The sequence below is a fragment of the Rattus norvegicus genome, chromosome 11 (genome assembly GCF_036323735.1).
Source record: "Rattus norvegicus strain BN/NHsdMcwi chromosome 11, GRCr8, whole genome shotgun sequence".
In the NCBI taxonomy this organism is placed as follows: Eukaryota; Metazoa; Chordata; class Mammalia; order Rodentia; family Muridae; genus Rattus; species Rattus norvegicus.
Genome location: NC_086029.1, coordinates 95,521,095 through 95,541,852, shown reverse-complemented (window position 1 = coordinate 95,541,852; position 20,758 = coordinate 95,521,095). Strand labels below are relative to the sequence as shown.

The 20,758-nt window shown below is 44.0% G+C and overlaps 1 protein-coding gene and 1 pseudogene across 7 annotated transcripts in view; one reads left to right on the top strand and one right to left on the bottom strand.

Annotated features, from left to right (window-relative positions):
• Nucleotides 1-13,022, top strand: part of Hira (histone cell cycle regulator) — a 108,735-nt gene extending 95,713 nt beyond the window's left edge. For all 7 annotated transcript variants that reach the window (NM_001135760.1, XM_063270679.1, XM_063270678.1 and 4 more), the window contains one exon: nucleotides 12,153-13,022. In NM_001135760.1, coding sequence (NP_001129232.1) covers nucleotides 12,153-12,269 — 117 coding nt within the window. In that variant the 3' untranslated portion in view covers nucleotides 12,270-13,022. The remainder of the gene's footprint in view (nucleotides 1-12,152) is intronic.
• Nucleotides 1,506-1,600, bottom strand: LOC120095770 (small nucleolar RNA SNORA17; annotated as a pseudogene).
• Nucleotides 13,023-20,758: the final 7,736 nt, after the last annotated feature.

Below are 20,758 nucleotides of genomic sequence, written 5' to 3'. Positions count from 1 at the left end.
GCCTATGGCTTCTGCTACTCTTATGAATACTGGAACCTCACTAGGTCTCCTCTCAAATATCCGGTTTTTGGCCTGTGTCGTGGAGGTCCTCTAGTTTTGGATCTTAGGACCAGCCCCTTCATGCACTCCAGCAGTCCACTGATGGGGTAGATGATGGGGTTGGCCAATTCAAAAACCTGGAATTGGGCCTGAGAGGTATCTGAACTGGTCAGCCAGTCGCCTTTCTGCTCTCACACCCTCAGACCAGCTCACCAGCAACCTCTGCAACCAGGGTCAGCTCTGTCATGCTACCCAGTTGAGGTATAGGGCCTGTTCTGAGTGAGGAGGCATAGCCAGTTTTCCTGCCTGCCATAGATGTCAAGGGATGAGGGAGGTGAGGAGGGTGTCTCTCTCATCCACACCACTGCTCAGCTGAAGAGAGGCAGGGCCAGCTCTCCTGGACTTATGCTCTTGGGGCAAGCTCACCAGCAACTCCCACATCCAGGGTCAGCTCTACTGTGTTGCCCAGATGAGTTGCAGGTCCTGTTCTCCCAAGTGCTACAGCAGGCGAGGGGCAGGACCAGCTCTCCTACTTTCATGACCCCATTGGAGCCAGCTCTCACCCTCTCTGTTGGTGGTGAGGGCAAAAGGGAGGGGAGGAGATCTCTTCTTTGCCACTACACAACAGACAAGAGGCAGGGCTGACTCTCCCACACTCACGACCTCCTGGCTCACCTACAGCCCTTACATCCAGGGTCAGGGATTGTGCTGCTCAGGGAGGCGCAGGGCCTGCTTTTCTGAGTGCTGCAGCAGTTGAGGGGCCTGGAGCCAGCTCTCCTGCCTGCTGTAGGTGGTGAGGCATCCGTCTGTTTCTTTTTCTCTTCCGTCTTTCCACCACTGCTTACTCCTTTAGTGGTGCCCAGGATCTCTGGTGTTTGAGGTCATCTCAGCAGTGATCTCAGGAGTTCTATGCTCTGCTCATGAGTTATGGTACTGGGCAGGGGTCATCTTGGGAATGACCTTGCCAGGCCCCCTGAGTGGCCCCTTGTGAGGGTCATCTGTCACGGACTCACTCCCACTTGGGGCCTGTTATGGTTTGTATATACCTGGCCCAGGGAGTGGCACTGTTAGAAGGTGTGGCCCTATTGGAGTAGGCATAGCACTGTGGGTGTGGTCTTTAAGACCCTCATTCTAGTGCCTGCAAGTGAGTATTCTACTAGCAGACTTCTGATGAAGATGTAGAACTTTTAGCTTTGCCTGCACCATGCCTGCCTGGATGCTGCCATGTTCCTGCCTTGACGATAATAGACTGAACCTGTTAGCCAGCCCCAGGTAAATGTTGTCCTTATGAGCTGCCTTGGTCATGGTTTCTGTTGATAGCAGTAAAACTGTAACTAAGACAGGGCCCATGGTCCCAGGTGGGATTCTTTTAGTCTCCAGCTATCGCCCTGCCTTGGGAGCCCATCTGGGCCTGCACAGTACCAGACTGGTATTCATCTCAGGCTTGCTTTTTTTTTTTTTCGTGGGATGTTAGGCTACTAATCATTTAGAGGTTCACAGGTCAGAACACTGAGCATAGAGGGAGTCCTTTCTGCCACACCTCAATGCCTCTAGGAATGGAGGAAGATCATCTTTAATTTTCTTTTGTTATGTCTTTATCTGGGATCAGGATAACACTGGTTCCATTAAAGACAGTTTGCAAGTTTTTCTTCCTTTTCTAGGTCATTTAATTTCAGTAGTGTTGATGTTGGTTCTTGAGAGTCCAGTACTAGGCCTTTTTATATTTTGATATGCCTTAATCAGCACAATAGCTGGGCTACTGCCTAACCTCCACTGTTGACAGAATCTGCCTCCTGCTGATAATTCTGAATTACAACTTATTGAGTTCTCTGTGCTTCTTGGCTGCTCTGAACCCAGAGGGCTGCCCATCTGGGCTCCTGGCTCCTTCATGTGGCGGCCATGCCTTTCTGTCCTGTACTCTTCTCAGGCCTGGCGTCTCTTCTCCCTCCACACTCTCCTGGCATGGTGGATCTCCTTCTCCCTCCTCTTCCTGGTCCCAAGCCTGAGAATCCTGAAGTCCCACCTCTGTCTGCCCTGCCCTGCAGTCTGCCAGCCTCTTTATCTACCAATCAGAATTAACTTAGTCCCTCAGTATCTTCCTTGCAGGTCTCTCTTGTGCAAACAGTTTTGGGGACCCAGATTAAAATTAGAACACAAGCAGCATTAGACCAAATCCACTCCAGCTGATTATGGATCTTTTTAAATTATTTACCTTGTTTTGGTTTTATTTTGTTAGGCTGTATGTGTCTAGAAATTAGTCTATTTCTTTTAGACTTTCAAACAGAGTGGAATAGATTTTTAAAATATGTCTTTATTAACATTTTCTGAATGTCAGTATTTTCTGTTGTTTTGCTTCTCCTTTGCTTTCCATATATATTTTTTTAATTTGGGTCTTCTGTGTTTGTTTGTTTGTTTGTTTCTCACTGTCTTGTGGGATAGAGACCCAAAGACCACTCAGCACAACCAGAATCCGAATTGAGAATCTATACTATGCCTCCCAGCAGCTGGTGACTGCCTGGAGAGGAAGGCTTCTCACAGGCAGCCTTAATGCATTTTACAGAAGCTTTTCAAAGTAAAGACACAGAAACTACATCCTGGTTGGCAGTTGCAGGGAAGGTAAAGCAAGCCCTGGTATCCAGAGACAGCGGCACCCAACTGCACCTAGGAATTCTTGAGCCTTTGGGGCTGGGATCTGAAGGATCCCAGGCAGCAACCCTACCCTGAGGTGGGCTCCTTTTGCCTCCCTAGTACCTGAGATGGGTAGCTTCTGATGTACAAAGCTGGACTTTTTTTTTTTTATTAACTTGAGTATTTCTTATATACATGTTATTCCCTTTCCCGGTTTCTGGGCAAACATCCCCCTCCCCCGCCCCTTCCTTATGGGAGTTCCCCTCCCCACCCTCCCCCCATTGCCGCCCTCCCCCCAACAGTCTAGTTCACTGGGGGTTCAGTCTTAGCAGGACCCAGGGCTTCCCCTTCCACTGGTGCTCTTACTAGGATATTCATTGCTACCTATGAGGTCAGAGTCCAGGGTCAGTCCATGTATAGTCTTTAGGTAGTGGCTTAGTCCCTGGAAGCTCTGGTTGCTTGGCATTGTTGTACAAAGCTGGACTTTTTTAACTATCACTTTATAGTCCAAGGTCTGTAACTCTTGCAGCAGTGCCTCGGTGGCCCTTAGACAATCTCTTTCAGTTTCAGAGAGGCTAGGAGGAGGTTTTATATTGTAAGAATTCATAGATCATATTATAAGAAACCAGACAGAAGGGCAGGAGATTGGCACTTAGTGTCTCATCAAACAGGCTTGCAGAGTTTTTAGATCCTTGGGGCAACCTGGTCCAGGTATGTTGTCCACTGTATCATCCCTCTGGTTCTGTCCATTCCAAAGCAAAGGTGGGTTGACTCACTTCTGCCAGTGGAAGACTGAAGAGTGCTTCTTTCAGATCCAAGGCATGTATACCTGTTCCTCTGGAGGAATCAGACTCATGAAAGTGTCTGAGTTTGGGACCGTGGGATGATGGCCTTTGGTCGTCCTATTTACTTCCCTCAGATCTTGGACAGGCCTTTAATCAGAGAGGGCCTGGGCTTCTTTACGGGTGGGAGTGAAAGGTTCCAGGGTGAATGGTAGGACACCAGGATGCCTGTTTCTCTAAGCCAGTCAATATGGACTGTAATTTCTGCCTTTGCTTCCAGGGTCATTGGGCAGGGGCTTGCTTGCTTGCTTGCTTTATTGATTGATTGATTGATTGATTGATTGTATGTATATGAGTACACTGTAGCCGTCTTCAAACACATTAGAAGAGGGCATCAGATCCCATTACAGATGGTTGTGAGCCACCATGTGGTTGCTGGGAATTGAACTCAGGACCTCTGAAAGAGAGGTCAGTATTTTTAATTGCTGAGCCATCTCTCCAGCCCATAGGTGGTATTCTTTAATCTGTACAGGGTTTGCTGAACTGGTTGATTGAACAATATATGAACTTGGTGTAGGGTCAGTCCCAGGGTTAGGGGTAGTTTCTGCCTAAACCCCCAGGAATTTGTTGTTAGAAAAAAAAAAGGTAGTTTAACTGCATCTTTTGTTTGAAGACAGGACTTTCAGCTAAGGAGATATTCTTCTGACAGAGAGTAAGGCATCAACATTTTGCTGGGTATCTGTAAGTCTAACTGTGTCTCATCATCAGAGAAGGTGGTAGTAACTTTCAGTTTATGCAAAATGTCTCTTCCCAACTGTATAGGGACAATCAAGTAAGAACCAAATATGTAGCCCAGTACTAAGAAGTCAGTTGCTTTGCCCCCAGTTTTAAGTGTTAACCTAGGCTCCTGGGGGGTTAAAGCATAGGACCCTATCACTGTTTTTCTTCCTATTCGAGCACTCATTTTTCTCGTGTCCTTTGTCCTTGCAGTAGGTTCATTGGTGGCCTACTTGTCTCCTGCACTGGACTAGTTTATTATATGGGTTTTCTCACAGGGCCATCACTAGGCTTGTTTCTCTGACTCTTGACAGTTCTTTGTTGTTAACAACCTTTGAGTTGCCTCCAGAAACTGGGACCCATTTAAATCTACAAATCCCTCTTACTTTTGTATCTTCTTTCTAATATCCCAGCTTGCTGGTTGATCCATGTTGAGTACCTACCTGTTCTCCAGTGCATCTGAACCTGTGGGCATATAGGTGCAGTAAGCCTCTAGGAGGCAGTCTAGGGATGCAATGGGATGCAAATGTGTGACCCCTGTGTGACCTCATTTATCTTGGCAGGTCTGTGGGCTTCCTTGCTGCTGCTCAGAGCCTAGCCAGGAAAGTCTAGCTTGTAATTCGTGCCCGCATACGTTGTTTGGTGTTAGGATCCTAGTAGGGTTGGTTGGACTGAAACACACTCTCAATGTGATCCTGTCTGGACCCAGAACTGCTTTCTTAGCTTCCAACCTTATGTGGTCCCTTCTGATGTGAACAGGGTAGCTAATAACTGTTAGCAATCATCCCCGGTGGGCTAGTGCGTATAGAAACAGTCTCTGTGTGAGAGTTGAACGCCTGTGGTTTCTCAGAAAAAGAGGGGAAGACCTTTAGTTTTACAGGACACTGATAGAGAAGGGTGCAGCTTCTCACTCAGCTCCTTTGGCTTAGAGGAAGTCTAAAGTGTTTGTGGCAAGGGCTGTCAGTGTCTGGGTTGAGTCAGGGGACTCCAGAAAATTAGAGGTAGTAATTGAGACACCTGCTGGGTTCTGGTAGGGACATAATGGGAGCCACTGTGGGTATGCAGGGGAGACACAAACCTGGGGGAGCCTTTGTAGATGGAGAAAAAGAATAAAGGATCACTGGGGCCCAGGCCTGGACTAGAGTCACTCTTTCTCAGGGACTAAGGGTAGGTAGTTCTTCTTTCTCTGGGTCACTGGAGAAATTTTGGAGCTTTCCCCCTTAGGGTTTAGGTACCAGAATCTTGATACGAGTTTTAGGGGAACAAACAGGCACCCAGTCACAGAGGAGGCTGTTGTAAGAGACTTAGCCAGATATCCATGTAGGGAAGTAGATCAGAGTGCCAGGATTTCCTGTGATCACCAGCTATTCTGCTTGGGCCTTTTGTTATCATATGTTCCTGCAGATGGCCATTCAATGTCAAAAGAGGGCCACTGTAATTCACAAAGAGTACAGAGGGGTCCATCTTTCTGTCTTTGCATACCCAGTGAAAATAGTGGAGGAAACCGTTAAAGACGTGAGCTGTGAAGCAGAACTGCCCACAGTTTTTTACTCCTGGATCTCAATTCATAATGACGTGACAGACTGACCAGAAGAGACAGACAGACAGACAGGACAGGAGCAAACAATAACAACATGGAGACCAATTAGGAGTGGCCACCATGTATTCAAATACCTCAACAGTCCTGGGGACTCTGGTGACATCTCACACAGATCTTACATCCTGGGGACTCTGGTGACATCTCACACAGGTCTTACATCCTGGGGACTCTGGTGACATCTCACACAGGTCTTACATTCTGACTAGCAGCTGCTAATCTGACCTCTCCTATGTGTCCAAACAGAAGGCACATTAGACTTATCTCTGGAGATGACAAACCAGGTGACTTTCACTGAAGGGAATTTATACAGGGTTGTTGGAGCGGCCTGGCCCCCAGCAAGTAATGAGTTCTCTCCTGAAGCCCTGGAACATCTCAGGTTATGTACCTCTAACAGCTGTGGCCTGCACTCAGTCCTCGGGATTGGTTAAAATGGTGAAGGTCAAGAAGGGATTTTGGTAGAACTCCAAATGTTAAGGGATAGAGACCTAAAGTCCACTCATGATAACAAAAGTCCGTACTGAGAGTCTGTGTTAGGCTGGCTGGCAGCTGGCAACTGCCTAGGGAGAAACACCACAGAACAGCCTCAGGAGCTTTTTAAAGCAAAGAACACAGAAAAACTACATCCTGGTTTTCAGTTGCAGAGGAAAATAAAGCAGCAAACAGTGTAACAGAAGTCAAAAGCAAGCAGCTAGCTGTAGCCGGGGCAGTTTGATGCTGAGTTTCTAGAACAGAGTTGGGTGCTTTCCTATGGGGATAGAAAAAGTAGGGGATCAATCTCAAGATAAACTAAAGATGCCTCCAGCTGCAAGAAGACAGAGGGACCTTTGTCCAGTCACAGTAGTTGTAAATTTCTTGATGGTTTGCCAATCTTGTTAGTTAATTCTTCAAAAGAACCAGCTCTTCCTTTCACTCATTCTTTGGATTTGTTTGTTTGTTTATTTATTTATTTTCTCAATTTCAGCCCTGGTTGTGAGTATCTCTGTTCACTATTTTTGGCTTGGTTTGTCCTTGTTTTTTCAATTCTCTAAGGAATATTATTATTATTAATTTGAAGTCTCAAAATTTTTTTATTGGATATTTTCTTACATTTTAAATATTATCCCCTTTCCCGATTTCCTCTCTGGAGTCTCCTTATCCCTTCCCCCCTCCCCCTGCCTCTATAAGAGTGTTCCCCCACCCACACACTCACCCACTCCCTCCCATCTCCCTACCCTGGCTTTCCCCTACCTGGGGGCATTGAGCCTTCACAGAGCCAAGGGCTTTTCCTCTCATTGATGCCCGATAAGGCCATCCTCTGCTACATATGTGGCTGGAGCCATGGGTCCCTCCATAGTTGGTAGTTTAGTCTGGGGGGTGGGGGGTCCTGGCTGGTTGATATTGTTCTTCCTATGGGGTTGAAAACTCCTTCAACTCCTTCAGTCCTTTCTCTAACTCCTCCACTGGGGACTCTGTTCTCAGTTCAGTGGTTGGCTGCGAGCACCTGCCTCTGTATTTGTCAGGCTCTGGCAGAGCCTCTCAGGAGACAGCTATATCAGGCTCCTGTCAACATGCACTTCTTGGCATCCACAATATTGTCTGGGTTTGGTGACTTTATATAGGATGGATCCCCGGGTGGGGCTGTCTCTGGATGGCCTTTCCCTTAGTCTCTGCTCTAGTCTCTCAAATTTTGTTGATGAGCAAATGCATTTAACACATGGAATGAATACATGACTATTAAAAATGATATCTACCCACATCCATCCTTGGGGTCCACACGCAGCACAGGAAACTCCTTTGAGGTCTCTTAGACTCCTGTGGAAACTAAATTTTGAGCGGGAAGAAGTCAGTTCAGTGTGTTAGCATATAGAGGTTGGCACTGATGCAGATAGTAATTGAGAGATATCTCAGGGACCCCACATTCTGAGTTCCTGGAGACAAAGGCAGGTATGGACCATACTCACCATAGAGTCCCGTGGGGCAGGGGGTTCTCTGGTGCTTGGAGTTCCTGGAGAGATTTCCCCCAAGGACCCCACTAGGTCTGAGTTCTTGCTGAGAGTCAGGCTTACCTGGTGAGGACCTCATTTCCAAGGGGCCTTTGTTTTAGGGGGTCTGTCACATTGGGCGATAGATAATCCTGAAACACTAATTTTTGTTTTGTTTCTCCTTCAATATTTGTAGATTGTTTTGCTGGGATTTTGCTGGATCTGTATTGGCATTTGTGGTACTTTACAACTTGGAATCTATCTTTGCAGTCCTTCTGGCTTTCAGTTTTTTCTGTTGAAGTTATAATTCTGATAGCTCTTCAGTAACTTCACCTTTTTCTTTTGTGGCTTGTAATGTTCTTTCTTTATTTTGTGTTTTTGTTGTTTCGTCTATAATATGTTGTAAAGATCTTTTTTTTCTGGTGCTACCTATTTGAGTTTCTGTAAGCTTCTTGTACACCTGCAGGTTCTACGTACCCCTCTTCATCTAATGAGACTCACACCCCTTCATGGTTCTCTGCTCTGCTGACTTCTTGAGCATCTCCACGTCTGCTTTTCTTCCTTCATAAGCTCTGGCTAACTAGCAGTTGGAGAGAAGAGATCTTGGGAATTAATCAGGAGGACTGTTAGGTCCAGGGGTTCAGGACCTCTCTGGGAGTGCTGAGAAGTGAGATCTCAGGGGAACAAGTAGCTCACAGGGTGGGAAGAAGCAGGTCTAGTCTGGGGGCTGGGAGGTTGGAAAATCCAGAAGTAGCCAGGTTGCCTGGAGGTAAGGGGTAAGGTCTTGGAGGAATCCTTGGGCCTGTGGAGTGAGTCAGTGATGGATGGTTTACAAGATGGGAGGTGGCAGAATTTACCTTGTGGATATGGGAAAGAAGTCCTGGAATTGTGCAGGTCTATGAGGTGCATTGGAGTAGAGCCTCTGGTGGTGTGGGGAAGGCAAGTCCTAGAGGAGCTGAGAGGCATTTATCTCCCCCTGCCTCCTGTGTTAGTTTATGAACTGTAGCTGGAGCATGAGTGTATATGCACAGACATGAGTTTCAAGTTTATGCTTTGAGTTTATAACTTGCTGTAATCTTTTCATGTGATAGGATATTATCTCACCTGTTATAAGATTACTTGTGGTGGTTTGAATAGGTTTGACATCCATATATTCATGTGTTTGAAGGCTTGGCCATAGGAAATGGCATTATTAGGAGGTGTGGCCTTGTTGGAGTAGGTGTGGCCTTATTGGAAACTGTGTCACTGTGTCGGTAGGATTCGATGTCTCCTATGCTCAGGCTCCGCCCAGTGGTGAAAAATCTCCTCCTGGCTGCTTGTGGGGGAAAGTCTCCTCCTGGCTGCCATCAGATCAAGATTAGAACTCTAGGCTCCTCCAGTACCAAGTCTGTCTGCATAATGCCATGCCTCCCATGCTCACCATGATGGTAATGGACTGAACCTCTGAGCCTGTAAGCCAGTCCAATTAAATGTTGTCCTTTAGAAGAGATGACTTGATCATAGTGTTTCTTCGTAGCAATAAAACCCAAACTAAGACACTCCCAGAGTGTGCTTTAGATCTGTATGTAGGTGTTTAGCTTGCATACACGTGTGCACAGTAGAAGGCATGGCCTACAGTTATAGACGGTAAGGATTTGTTGTCATGTAGATGCTGGAAATTGAACTCTGGACCTCAGGAAAAGCCAGTGCTCTTATCTGCTTAGTGGTCTCTGTAGCACCAAGGCTGTTAAGGTAACACTTTCCCGCCCTCCTGATCTCGTGCCATACTGTTTTCTTATACTTAGAGTCACAGCCTGGTTTCACTGTCCTGCTTTACAAAGCAGATCTTTTCGATGCTTTAGATCGTCTTAACGTTTAATTCCCAACCCTTTGGAAGAGTGCAGTGTGTGAGCAGTTGCCGTTCTTGTCTTATTTGGAGATCTAATTTCCAGTAGCACTTGCTCACTCCCCTCCCACTTCATCTTCTTCACAGCTTGGTTTTTCAGAGCGTGGCTGTGTTCACAGGGTCTGTTTAGGTCACCACTGCTGCAGTAATACTGTGGGGTGATAGTTGCCTCTTTAACTGTATCCTTCCTCTTAGTTCTTTCCTTCTGCTGCTTTGGGGTTTGGTTTGGTCTTACTCTTACAATGTTTTATTTGGTTGTTTTCTCTGAGTTTTAGTACGAGCACTCAGAGATATAAATTCCCCTCTTAGGACTACCTTCATTGTAGCCCATAAATTTTGGTAAGTTTTCATTCATTCCTTGGATTTAAAAAAAAAAATTCTTTCTTGAATTGGCCCAGCCAGCATTCAAGTATGTAGTTTAATCTTTGTTATTCTGTGTTTTCTGTATTTCTCTTTCTATTAATTTTTAGTCTTAATTAGTTTTGATCAGAATACAAGGAAAGTTTTTGAAATTTCGTATATTCATTGAGACTTGCTTTGTATCCTCGTGCACTGGGATCTGTTGTAGAAAAAGTTCTGTGGGCTGCTGAGAAGAGTGAGGATTCCTTAGTGTAGGTGGGACGTCCTATAGATGACTTTTAGGTCCGTTTGATCTATGGAGCCATTTAATTCTAGTTTTTTTCCCTCCCTTGGTTGATCTGTTTTTGTTTTGAGTCATGGTCTTGTGCAATGGTCTCTGTGTGTACCTCTGGGTCCAGAACATGCAGCCCTCCTGCCCCGCCTGCCAAGTGCTGAGATTATAGCCACGTCACTGTGCCCAACTCGAGCTACTGTCTTTATTCAGCCTGTCCCCAGTGCTTTGCTTTTGTTTATGACATGGATAAGAAAACAAATCATCTTTTAAATAAGCATTTTCGATTTTTCAGTTCTACCTTTCTCACTTGTCTTACTGTTTTTGCTAAGCACTTCAGTACAGTTTTGAAATCTTTTTCCTAACACATTTTTTGATTAACTCCCCTTTTCTGGATTAAACCAACTTGGTTATAGTTTTATTAGAAAATGTTGCTAATAATTTATTAGGGATTTGTTGGGCGCATGATTTCATAGTGACATTCATCAGCCCAGAATCCGTTTCATTCCTGCACTGGTCTTGTTTGGTTTAAGGCTAGCCTGGATTATTTGCAAAATAGATAGAGTTGGTGTTCTTCATTTTTTTGTTCTCTTAAGTTTGTATGAGGTTGGACAATCCTGATCTTTGAGTGTTCCTTAGAGGACATTTTACAAACCTGGTACCTTCTTTTGTAAGATTCTTTCAGAGTAAAACATGTTTCTAACAAGCTGTTGCCCCAGTCCTTGCCAAGTTTTTATAACATCTTTTTCTGTCTTTAACTTCCAACTTCCTGTGTCCGTGGTGTTATGTATTATTGCTGTTTTTTGCAGACTTCTGGGTTTGGAGCCTGACGTCTTGAACATTCAGAGCAAATTGTTCTTCAGTTGAGCCTGATTCCTGATTCTAAGAATCTTTACTGTATAACACACTCATATTTTAAATAGAATTTTGGGTATATTTAAAGAAATTTATATTATAGGGTTGAGGCTGTAGCGCTGATGTCATGGGAAATCACAGTACATGGGTGACATGCCCAGAGGACAAGATGTTTAAGGTTGTCCTTGGCAACACAGGGAGTTCAGGGCTGGCTTGGTTGCATGAGACAGTTTCAAAAATAAAATTTAGGATATGTTATGGGATTTTTTTTTTTATACGTGTGTAGTGGGGATTGAATCTAGGTTCCCAAATACTCTCCGGTGTGTCCTTCACTCCCACCCCAGCCATTACCCGTGCAGCTTCTCCTCCCTTTGCCCCATCAGCTGGGGTAGGTGCTGCATCTGAGTTGCCTTCCTGGTCTGACCTGGTGTCTGGCAGTTCCCATCCTCTCCCTCTGTTCTGAACCTTCGCTGTCCTGGGAACATGCCTTCTGCCTGACTGGTTTTCATTTGATACTCTTGTTAGACTTACTCTATGGCCTATGTGGCAGAGAGCCTACCTAGTAATGGCTGTTACAGACTGACAGCAGGAACAGGGGAAGAAATACAGGCAGAACACCAGAAGCCACCACTATCCTTACGTGCCTTAATACTCAGGATTACCTTGAAGGATTACCCTGCCTGGAATAGGAAAATGTTGGTCTGAGGGGCAGCCTAGTTGCACTCAATCTTTCTCTGCCATATTCTCCTCTACAAGGTTAAATCTGTAAGAATCCTACCCAGAAAGTATAAGGTTTGTGGTGACTCTCTAAGCAAGTATAGGTCTGGATGGAACCTGGTCTTTCCTCCTTCCCTACATTCTAGCAACCCTTTCTTCATGTACACTCACCTGGTCCTGCCTTTTAGCTCTGTACTTCAGTCTCTGCCAAGCCAGAGAAGGCCCCAGAGCCTGAACCTCCTCAGATCTCCCTCAGCTGTTATTCTTGTGTCCACAGGGTCTGCGGAAAAGAGAACTGCTGAAGGAACTGCTGCCAGTCATCGGGCAGAATCTTCGATTCCAGCGCCTCTTTACTGAGTGCCAGGAACAACTGGACATCCTGAGAGACAAGTAGCCTGCCCTGGCTTGCCCCAGCTGCTGCAAGGGCAGAGCCACACAGTTGCCACTGGCAGGTGCCCGGGGCTAGCCCCGCCTGTCATGGTAGGAGTAGGAAGAGAGACCTTGGCAGGTGTGTTGTCCTGCACCAGCACTAGCCCAGTTCTCTGGGTGGACATGGCCTATATCCCAGGCCTCGATGACTCCGAAAGGGGGCAGCTTGTTCCTCCATACAGGCCCAACTGTGGACTTGGGGCTGAAACTGGGGCTCTGGCTTGCTGCCCTGGGGCCAGCAGGGATCTCTTGAGCCTGTCTCCAGCTCGGCCCCAAGGTAGATGCTGGCTCCTGCCACTGCAGGTGCTGTGCTGCTTCAGCTATAACGAATGAGCCATTTGTGAGAGCACGAGCCTGGGATCGTTAGGGATGATGCAGTCTGCAAATGGACCCGAAGCCTGTGTAAAAGCAAAGCTCTTCTGACACATGGACTATTTTTGTACTAGAATTTGCTAACTTGGAATATGGAGTTTCTTTTGGTCGATCAGGATATCCCTATAAGTTACTTGGACATTGGTCACTTATAGGAAATTTAAACTCTAATTATGACAGCTACACTGAAAAAAATAATTGTACTGAAATTAACTTGTCTATCTTCATTTGGTTTAATTTTTAATGTTTGTAAAAAGAGATACTTTGTGTGGGGGTGGGGTGGGACAAAGGGGAGGGCAATTTCTTTTCTAAGTGTAAAATAAATGAACATGCATTGGATACCAAACCCCATTGCCTTCCTGGCCTTTTTCTTCTAATGTCCTTTCTTCCCTCACTTTCAATATAATGTCCTCTCCTCTCTCACCTCGAGTATTTTTCCTGCTGTGGCAGTGACAGCATTGAAGCCTGAAAGGATCTTCTGGAATTATCTGATTTCTGCTGCCTCCCCCATAGAAGTTTATCTTTGATGTGTGGGAACCACTTATCTGTCATACAGAAGCACCTCAGGCTGACCTGGGGGCAGCAAACAGGCCACACATGTTACCTCCTAGGTGAGGCATTATGACCCTTGGTGCCTCAGCTTTTGTGGTCATTTTCAGCTTCAGCTGAAGGACTCAGACGTAGAATCCTGAAGAATTATCAAAAGCTCAGTGTGGTGACAAATGTCCCTAATATTAGCATTTGGGAGGCTGAGGCAAGAGGTTTGAGTGCCAGGCTGTAATAGGCCTAGGCTATGTAGAAACACTTTGTTTAAGGAAAAAAATGATGGAAATGCTTATCAGGAAACTGTAATTTTCTCAGAAAGTAAGCAAGAAGTTGATCAAGAAGCACAGGTACAGACTGAGAGCACACACGACTCCTGTTCTTCCTGGGCTGTCTTGGAACCTTTTTAGAGTCAGGAGCCCTGAACTTGGAATCCAAAGGCCCGAGAAACCGACCTGCTTGTCTACCTTGCTTCCCACTCATTTTCTTGTGCCTTATACCTAAATAAGACCCTGGAATGCATGAGTGCCACACACAGACAGCGCGAAGAGCCAGCCTGTAAGTGGGGGCTTTATCTCAAAGTAAATAGCCAGGGAGTGTCAGGCAGCTCCCTTCTGCTGCAGCAAGAAGTCTTTGGGACTAGCAGGCCTGTCTGAGATGCAAACCAGTGTTACCTTGGCCTTCCTTTTTCTAAATCAGCTCTCAAGCAGGCGAACGTAAGATAGTCTGTATGGTTATGAGGATCTGAGTCATGGGAAAGCCCTGACAACTGGAAACTCCTTGTTCAAAGGAAACATTAGCAATTATTTCTGTTGTTTTTATATTACTTGTGTGTCTGTGGGTATGTATAGCATGGTGCTTCTGGAGGTCAGAGGACAACTTTGGGTTGTTGGGTGTTGGTTCTCTCCACTGTGTGAGCTTTGGGGATTGAACACTGGTTATCAGGCTTGGTGGCAGTTACCTTGCAAATCTATTTTTAGTACCACTGTTTGCAGTTAATAGAGGCCACAGATGGCTGTTTCTAATCAGGATGGAATTACACAGATGGAATTTTCCCTTCTGCCTGAGACAAACAATGAACCAGTCAAACTTCATAAGGCAACAGCTTCAAGACACTGAATATAAGAGAAAGATGGGGGCTGGAGTGTTCATCTGGTAGTGCAAGACCCTGAGTTTGATCTTAAGCATCATGTACACAAAAGATGGAAAATGTTGAGCCCCAAAGTGCTGAACTTACATGACATGGAGAGAGTAAAGACGGGGAGAGAGCTCTTGCTACAGTCATATAGTGTAATGGAACAGAACACCAGAGAGAGCTGCATGGAAGAGCTGGAGAGTTCAGAGTCCCTTTGAGCATTTGTCCAGATGGATACTGCCTAGTGCATACTTATGAGGAAGCTCCCACCTGTGAAGACCACTGTAGCAAGGAAAGATCTGTGGGAGGAACAGTGAAACTGCCAGGCTCTCGGATGGGAAAAGTGCCTGGTCCTAGCCACCAGACTAAAACTTGTACCTCACAGGCTTGGAGTAGCTACTCAGAAGACATGGCGCAGTATTGGAGAATAATTGGAATACTACAGGCAGTTAAAAAAAAAAATAAGACTGGAAATGATGCAAAGCAAAGTTCGAGAGGACTACAAATGCAAGTGTACCAAGACCACATGACAACTAGCAAAGGTGCAGCAAGATGCTCTGAAAAGACAAAATAATTTTGCAACCCATATTGGCCCAGAACTTATGTCACTATGGAGCTGGCAGAAAATATGTTAAGGTACTTATAATATATTTATATTTAAGAAGTTATGCAGTTCTGGGGATGCAGTTGAGTTGTTAGTTTGTTTGCCTGTCCTTGGACACAAAACCTGCCAGCAGAGAGCTGGTCTGTCAGGAGCACTCTCCCTCCTAAGCCCATAGCCCACAGGTGGGACCCCACTTTCTCTCCATTGACTGTCCAAGGAGAGACACGCAGGGAGCTCTCAGACCCAAAATCTGTCCTGAGAGAGCTGATCTTCCTGGAGACCTCTCACTCCTAAGATGCTTACATACCCACAGGAGAGACAAGATCCAGACAGAGACAAGACCAACTAACACCTGAGATAACCAAATGGGGAGAGGCAAGCACAAGAACATAAGCAACAGAAACCAAGACTACTTGGCATCATCAGAACTCAGTTCTCCCTCCACAGCAAATACTAGATATCCCAGTATACTGGAAAAGCAAGATTTGGATCTAAAATCACATCTCATGATGATGATAGAGGACTTTAAGAAGGACATAGATAACTCCCTTAAAGAAATACAGGAGAACACAGGTAAACAAGTAGAAGTATTTAAAGAGGAAACACAAAAATCCCTTAAAGAATTACAGGAAAACACAACCAAACAGAAGAAGGAATTGAACAAAACCATCCAGGATCCAAAAATGGAAATAGAAACAATAAAGAAATCACAAAGAAAGACAATCCTGGAGATAGAAACTAGGAAAGAGATCAGGAATCATAGATGCAAGCACCACCAACAGAATACAAGATTACTGAACAGAAGCTCAGGTGCAGAAGATGCCATAAAAAACATTGACACAATAGTCAAAGAAAATGCAAAACGCAAAAGATCCTATCCCAATACATCCAGGAAATCCAGAAAACAATGAGAAGACCAAACCTAAGAATAATAGGTATAGAAGAGAATGAAGATTCCAAATTAAAGGCCAGTAGATATCTTCAACAAAATTATAGAAGAAAACTTTACTAACCTAAAGAAACAGATACCCATAAACATACGAGAAGGCTACAGAACTCCAAATAGGTTGGATCAGAAAAAATACACCAATCATATAATATTCAAAACACCAAATGCACAAAACAAAAAATATTGAAAGCAGTAAGGGAAAAAAGGTCAAGTAACATATAAAGGCAAACCTATCAGAATTACACCAGACTTCTCAACAGAGACTATGAAAGCTAGAAGATCCTGGGCAGATGTCATACGGACCCTAGGAGAACACAAATGCTTGCCCAGGCTTCTATATCCAGCAAAACTCTCAATCATCATAGAAGAAAATCCATCAAGATGAACTCTTTTTCTTTTTTTTCTTCTTCTTCTTTTTTTTTTTTTTTTTTTTTTTTGGAGCTGGGGACTGAACCCAGGGCCTTGAGCTTGCTAGGCAAGTGCTCTACCTCTGAGCTAAATCCCCAACCCTAAGATGAACTCTTAATTCTGAACATCGATGCTCCAAACCCAAGGGCACCTACATTCATAAAAGAAACTTTACTAAACGTCAAAGAATACATTGCACCACACACAATAATAGTGGGAGACTTCAACACACCACTCTTATCCATTGTCAGATCATGGAAACAGAAAGTAAACAGAGACACAGTGAAGTTTAACAGAAGTTATGAGCCAAATGAATTTTTTTTTTATTAACGTGAGTATTTCTTATTTACATTTCAAATGTATTCCCTTTCCCGGTTTCCCGGCAAACATCCCCCTAATCCCTCCCCCTCCCCTTCTGTATGGGTGTTTCCCTCCCCATCCTCCCCTCATTGCCGCCCTCCTCCCAACAATCAAGTTCACTGGGGGATAAGTCTTAGCAGGACCAAGGGCTTCCCCTTCCACTGGTGCTCTTACTAGGATATTCATTGCTACCTATGAGGTCAGAGTCCAGGGTCAGTCCATGTATAGTCTTTAGGTAGTGGCTTAGTCCCTGGAAGCTCTGGTTGCTTGGCATTGTTGTTCATAAGGGGTCTCGAGGCCCTTCGAGCTCTTCCAGGTCTTTCTCTGATTCCTTCAACGGGGGTCCTATTCTCAGTTCAGTGGTTTGCTGCTGGCATTCGCCTCTGTATTTGCTGTATATTGGCTGTGTCTCTCAGGAGAGATCTACATCCGGCTCCTGTCGGCCTGCACTTCTTTGCTTCATCCATCTTGTCTAATTGGGTGGCTGTATATGTATGGGCCACATGTGGGGCAGGCTCTGAATGGGTGTTCCTTCAGTCTCTGTTTTAATCTTTGCCTCTCTCTTCCCTGCCAAGGGTATTCTTGTTCCCCTTTTAAAGAAGGAGTGAAGCATTCACATTTTGATCATCCGACTTGAGTTTCATTTGTTCTAGGCATCTAGGGTAATTCAAGCATTTGGGCTAATAGCCACTTATCAATGAGTGCATACCATGTATGTCTTTCTGTGATTGGGTTAGCTCACTCAGGATGATATTTTCCAGTTCAAACCATTTGCCCACGAATTTCATAAAGTCATTGTTTTTGATAGCTGAGTAATATTCCATTGTGTAGATGTACCACATTTTCTGTACCCATTCCTCTGTTGAAGGGCATCTAGGTTCTTTCCAGCTTCTGGCTATTATAAATAAGGCTGCGATGAACATAGTGGAGCAGGTGTCTTTTTTATATTTTGGGGCATCTTTTGGGTATATGCCCAAGAGAGGTATAGCTGGATCCTCAGGCAGTTCAATGTCCAATTTTCTGAGGATCCTCCAGACTGATTTCCAGAATGGTTGTACCAGTCTGCACCCCACCAACAATGGAGGAGTGTTCCTCTTTCTCCACATCCTCGCCAGCATCTGCTGTCACCTGAGTTTTTGATCTTAGCCATTCTCACTGGTGTGAGGTGAAATCTCAGGGTTGTTTTGATTTGCATTTCCCTTATGACTAAAGATGTTGAACATTTCTTTAGGTGTTTCTCAGCCATTCGGCATTCCTCAGCTGTGAATTCTTTGTTTAGCTCTGAACCCCATTTTTTAATAGGGTTATTTGTTTCCCTGCGGTCTAACTTCTTGAGTTCTTTGTATATTTTGGATATAAGGCCTCTATCTGTTGTAGGATTGGTAAAGATCTTTTCCCAATCTGTTGGTTGCCGTTTTGTCCTAACCACCGTGTCCTTTGCCTTACAAAAGCTTTGCAGTTTTATGAGATCCCATTTGTCGATTCTTGATCTTAGAGCATAAGCCATTGGTGTTTTGTTCAGGAAATTTTTTCCAGTGCCCATGTGTTCCAGATGCTTCCCTAGTTTTTCTTCTATTAGTTTGAGTGTGTCTGGTTTGATGTGGAGGTCCTTGATCCACTTGGACTTAAGCTTTGTAGAGGGTGATAAGCATGGATCGATCTGCTTTCTTCTACATGTTGACCTCCAGTTGAACCAGCAGCATTTGCTGAAAATGCTATCTTTTTTCCATTGGATTGTTTTGGCTCCTTTGTCAAAAATCAAGTGACAATAGGTGTGTCAGTTCATTTCTGGGTCTTCAATTCTATTCCATTGTCTATCTGTCTGTCTCTGTACCAATACCATGCAGTTTTTATCACTATTGCTCTGTAATACTGCTTGAGTTCAGGGATAGTGATTCCCCCTGAAGTCTTTTTATTGTTGAGGATAGTTTTAGCTATCCTGGGTCTTTTGTTATTCCAGATGAATTTGCAAATTGTTCTGTCTAACTCTTTGAAGAATTGGATTGGTATTTTGATGGGGATTGCATTGAATCTGTAGATCGCTTTTGGTAAAATGGCCATTTTTACTATATTAATCCTGCCAATCCATGAGCATGGGAGATCTTTCCATCTTCTGAGGTCTTCTTCAATTTCTTTCTTCAGTGTCTTGAAGTTCTTATTGTACAAATCTTTTACTTGCTTGGTTAAAGTCACACCGAGGTACTTTATATTATTTGGGTCTATTATGAAGGGTGTCATTTCCCTAATTTCTTTCTCGGCTTGTTTCTCTTTTGTGTAGAGGAAGGCTACTGATTTATTTGAGTTAATTTTATGCCAAGCCACTTTGCTGAAGTTGTTTATCAGCTTTAGTAGTTCTCTGGTGGAACTTTTGGGATCACTTAAATATACTATCATATCATCTGCAAATAGTGATATTTTGACTTCTTCTTTTCCGAACTGTATCCCCTTGACCTCCTTTTGTTGTCTGATTGCTCTGGCTAGAACTTCAAGAACTATATTGAATAAGCATGGAGAGAGTCGGTAGCCTTGTCTAGTCCCTGATTTTAGTGGGATTGCTTCAAGTTTCTCTCCATTTAGTTTAATGTTAGCCACTGGTTTGCTGTATATAGCTTTTACTATGTTTAGGTATGGGCCTTGAATTCCTATTCTTTCCAGGACTTTTCTCATGAAGGGGTGTTGAATTTTGTCAAATGCTTTCTCAGCATCTAATGAAATGATCATGTGATTTTTATCTTTCAGTTTGTTTATATAATAGATCACGTTGATGGTTTTCCGTATATTAAACCATCCCTGCATGCCTGGGATGAAGCCTACTTGATCATGGTGGATGATTGTTTTGATGTGCTCTTGGATTCCGTTTGCCAGAATTTTATTGAGTATTTTTGCGTCGATATTCATAAGGGAAGTTGGTCTGAAGTTCTCTTTCTTTGTTGGGTCTTTGTGTCTCTTTCTTTGTTGGGTCTTTGTGTCTCTTTCTTTGTTGGGTCTTTGTGTCGTTTAGGTATAAGAGTAATTGTGGCTTCATAGAAGGAATTCGGTAGTGTTGCATCTGTTTCAATTTTGTGGAATAGTTTGGATAGTATTGGTATGAGGTCTTCTATGAAGGTCTGATAGAATTCTGCACTAAACCCGTCTGGACCTGGCCTCTTTTTGGTTGAGAGACCTTTAATGACTGCTTCTATTTCCTTAGGAGTTATTGGGTTGTTTAACTGGTTTATCTGTTCCTGATTTTGGAACCTGATATCTGTCTAGAAAATTGTCCATTTCCTGCATATTTTCAAGTTTTGTTGAATATAGGCTTTTGTAGTAAGATCTGATGATTTTTTGAATTTCCTCTGAATCTGTAGTTATGTCTCCCTTTTCATTTCTGATGTTGTTAATTTGGACACACTCTCTGTGTCCTCTCTTTAGTCTGGCTAAGGGTTTATCTATCTTGTTGATTTTCTCAAAGAACCAACTTTTGGTTCTGTTGATTCTTTCTATGGTCCTTTTTGTTTCTACTTGGCTGATTTCAGCTCTGAGTTTGATTATTTCCTGTCTTCTATTCCTCCTGGGTGTATTTGCTTCTTTTTGTTCTAGAGCTTTTAGGTGTGCTGTCAAGCTGCTGACATATGCTTTCTCCTGTTTCTTTCTGCAGGCACTCAGCACTATTAATTTTGCTCTTAGCACAGCTTTCATTGTGTCCCATAAGTTTGGGTATGTTGTACCTTCATTTTCATTAAATTCTAAAAAGTCTTTAATTTCTTTCTTTATTTCTTCCTTGACCAGGTTATCATTGAGTAGAGCATTGTTCAATTTTCACGTATATGTGGGCATTCTTCCCTTATTGTTATTGAAGACCAGTTTTAGGCCGTGGTGGTCCGATAGCACGCATGGGATTATTTCTATCTTTCTGTACCTGTTGAGGCCCGTTTTTTGACCGATTATATGGTCAATTTTGGAGAAAGTACCATGAGGAGCTGAGAAGAAGGTATATCCTTTTGCTTTAGGATAGAATGTTCTATAAATATCCGTTAAGTCCATTTGGCTCATGACTTCTCTTAGTCTGTCTACGTCTCTGTTTAATTTCTGTTTCCATGATCT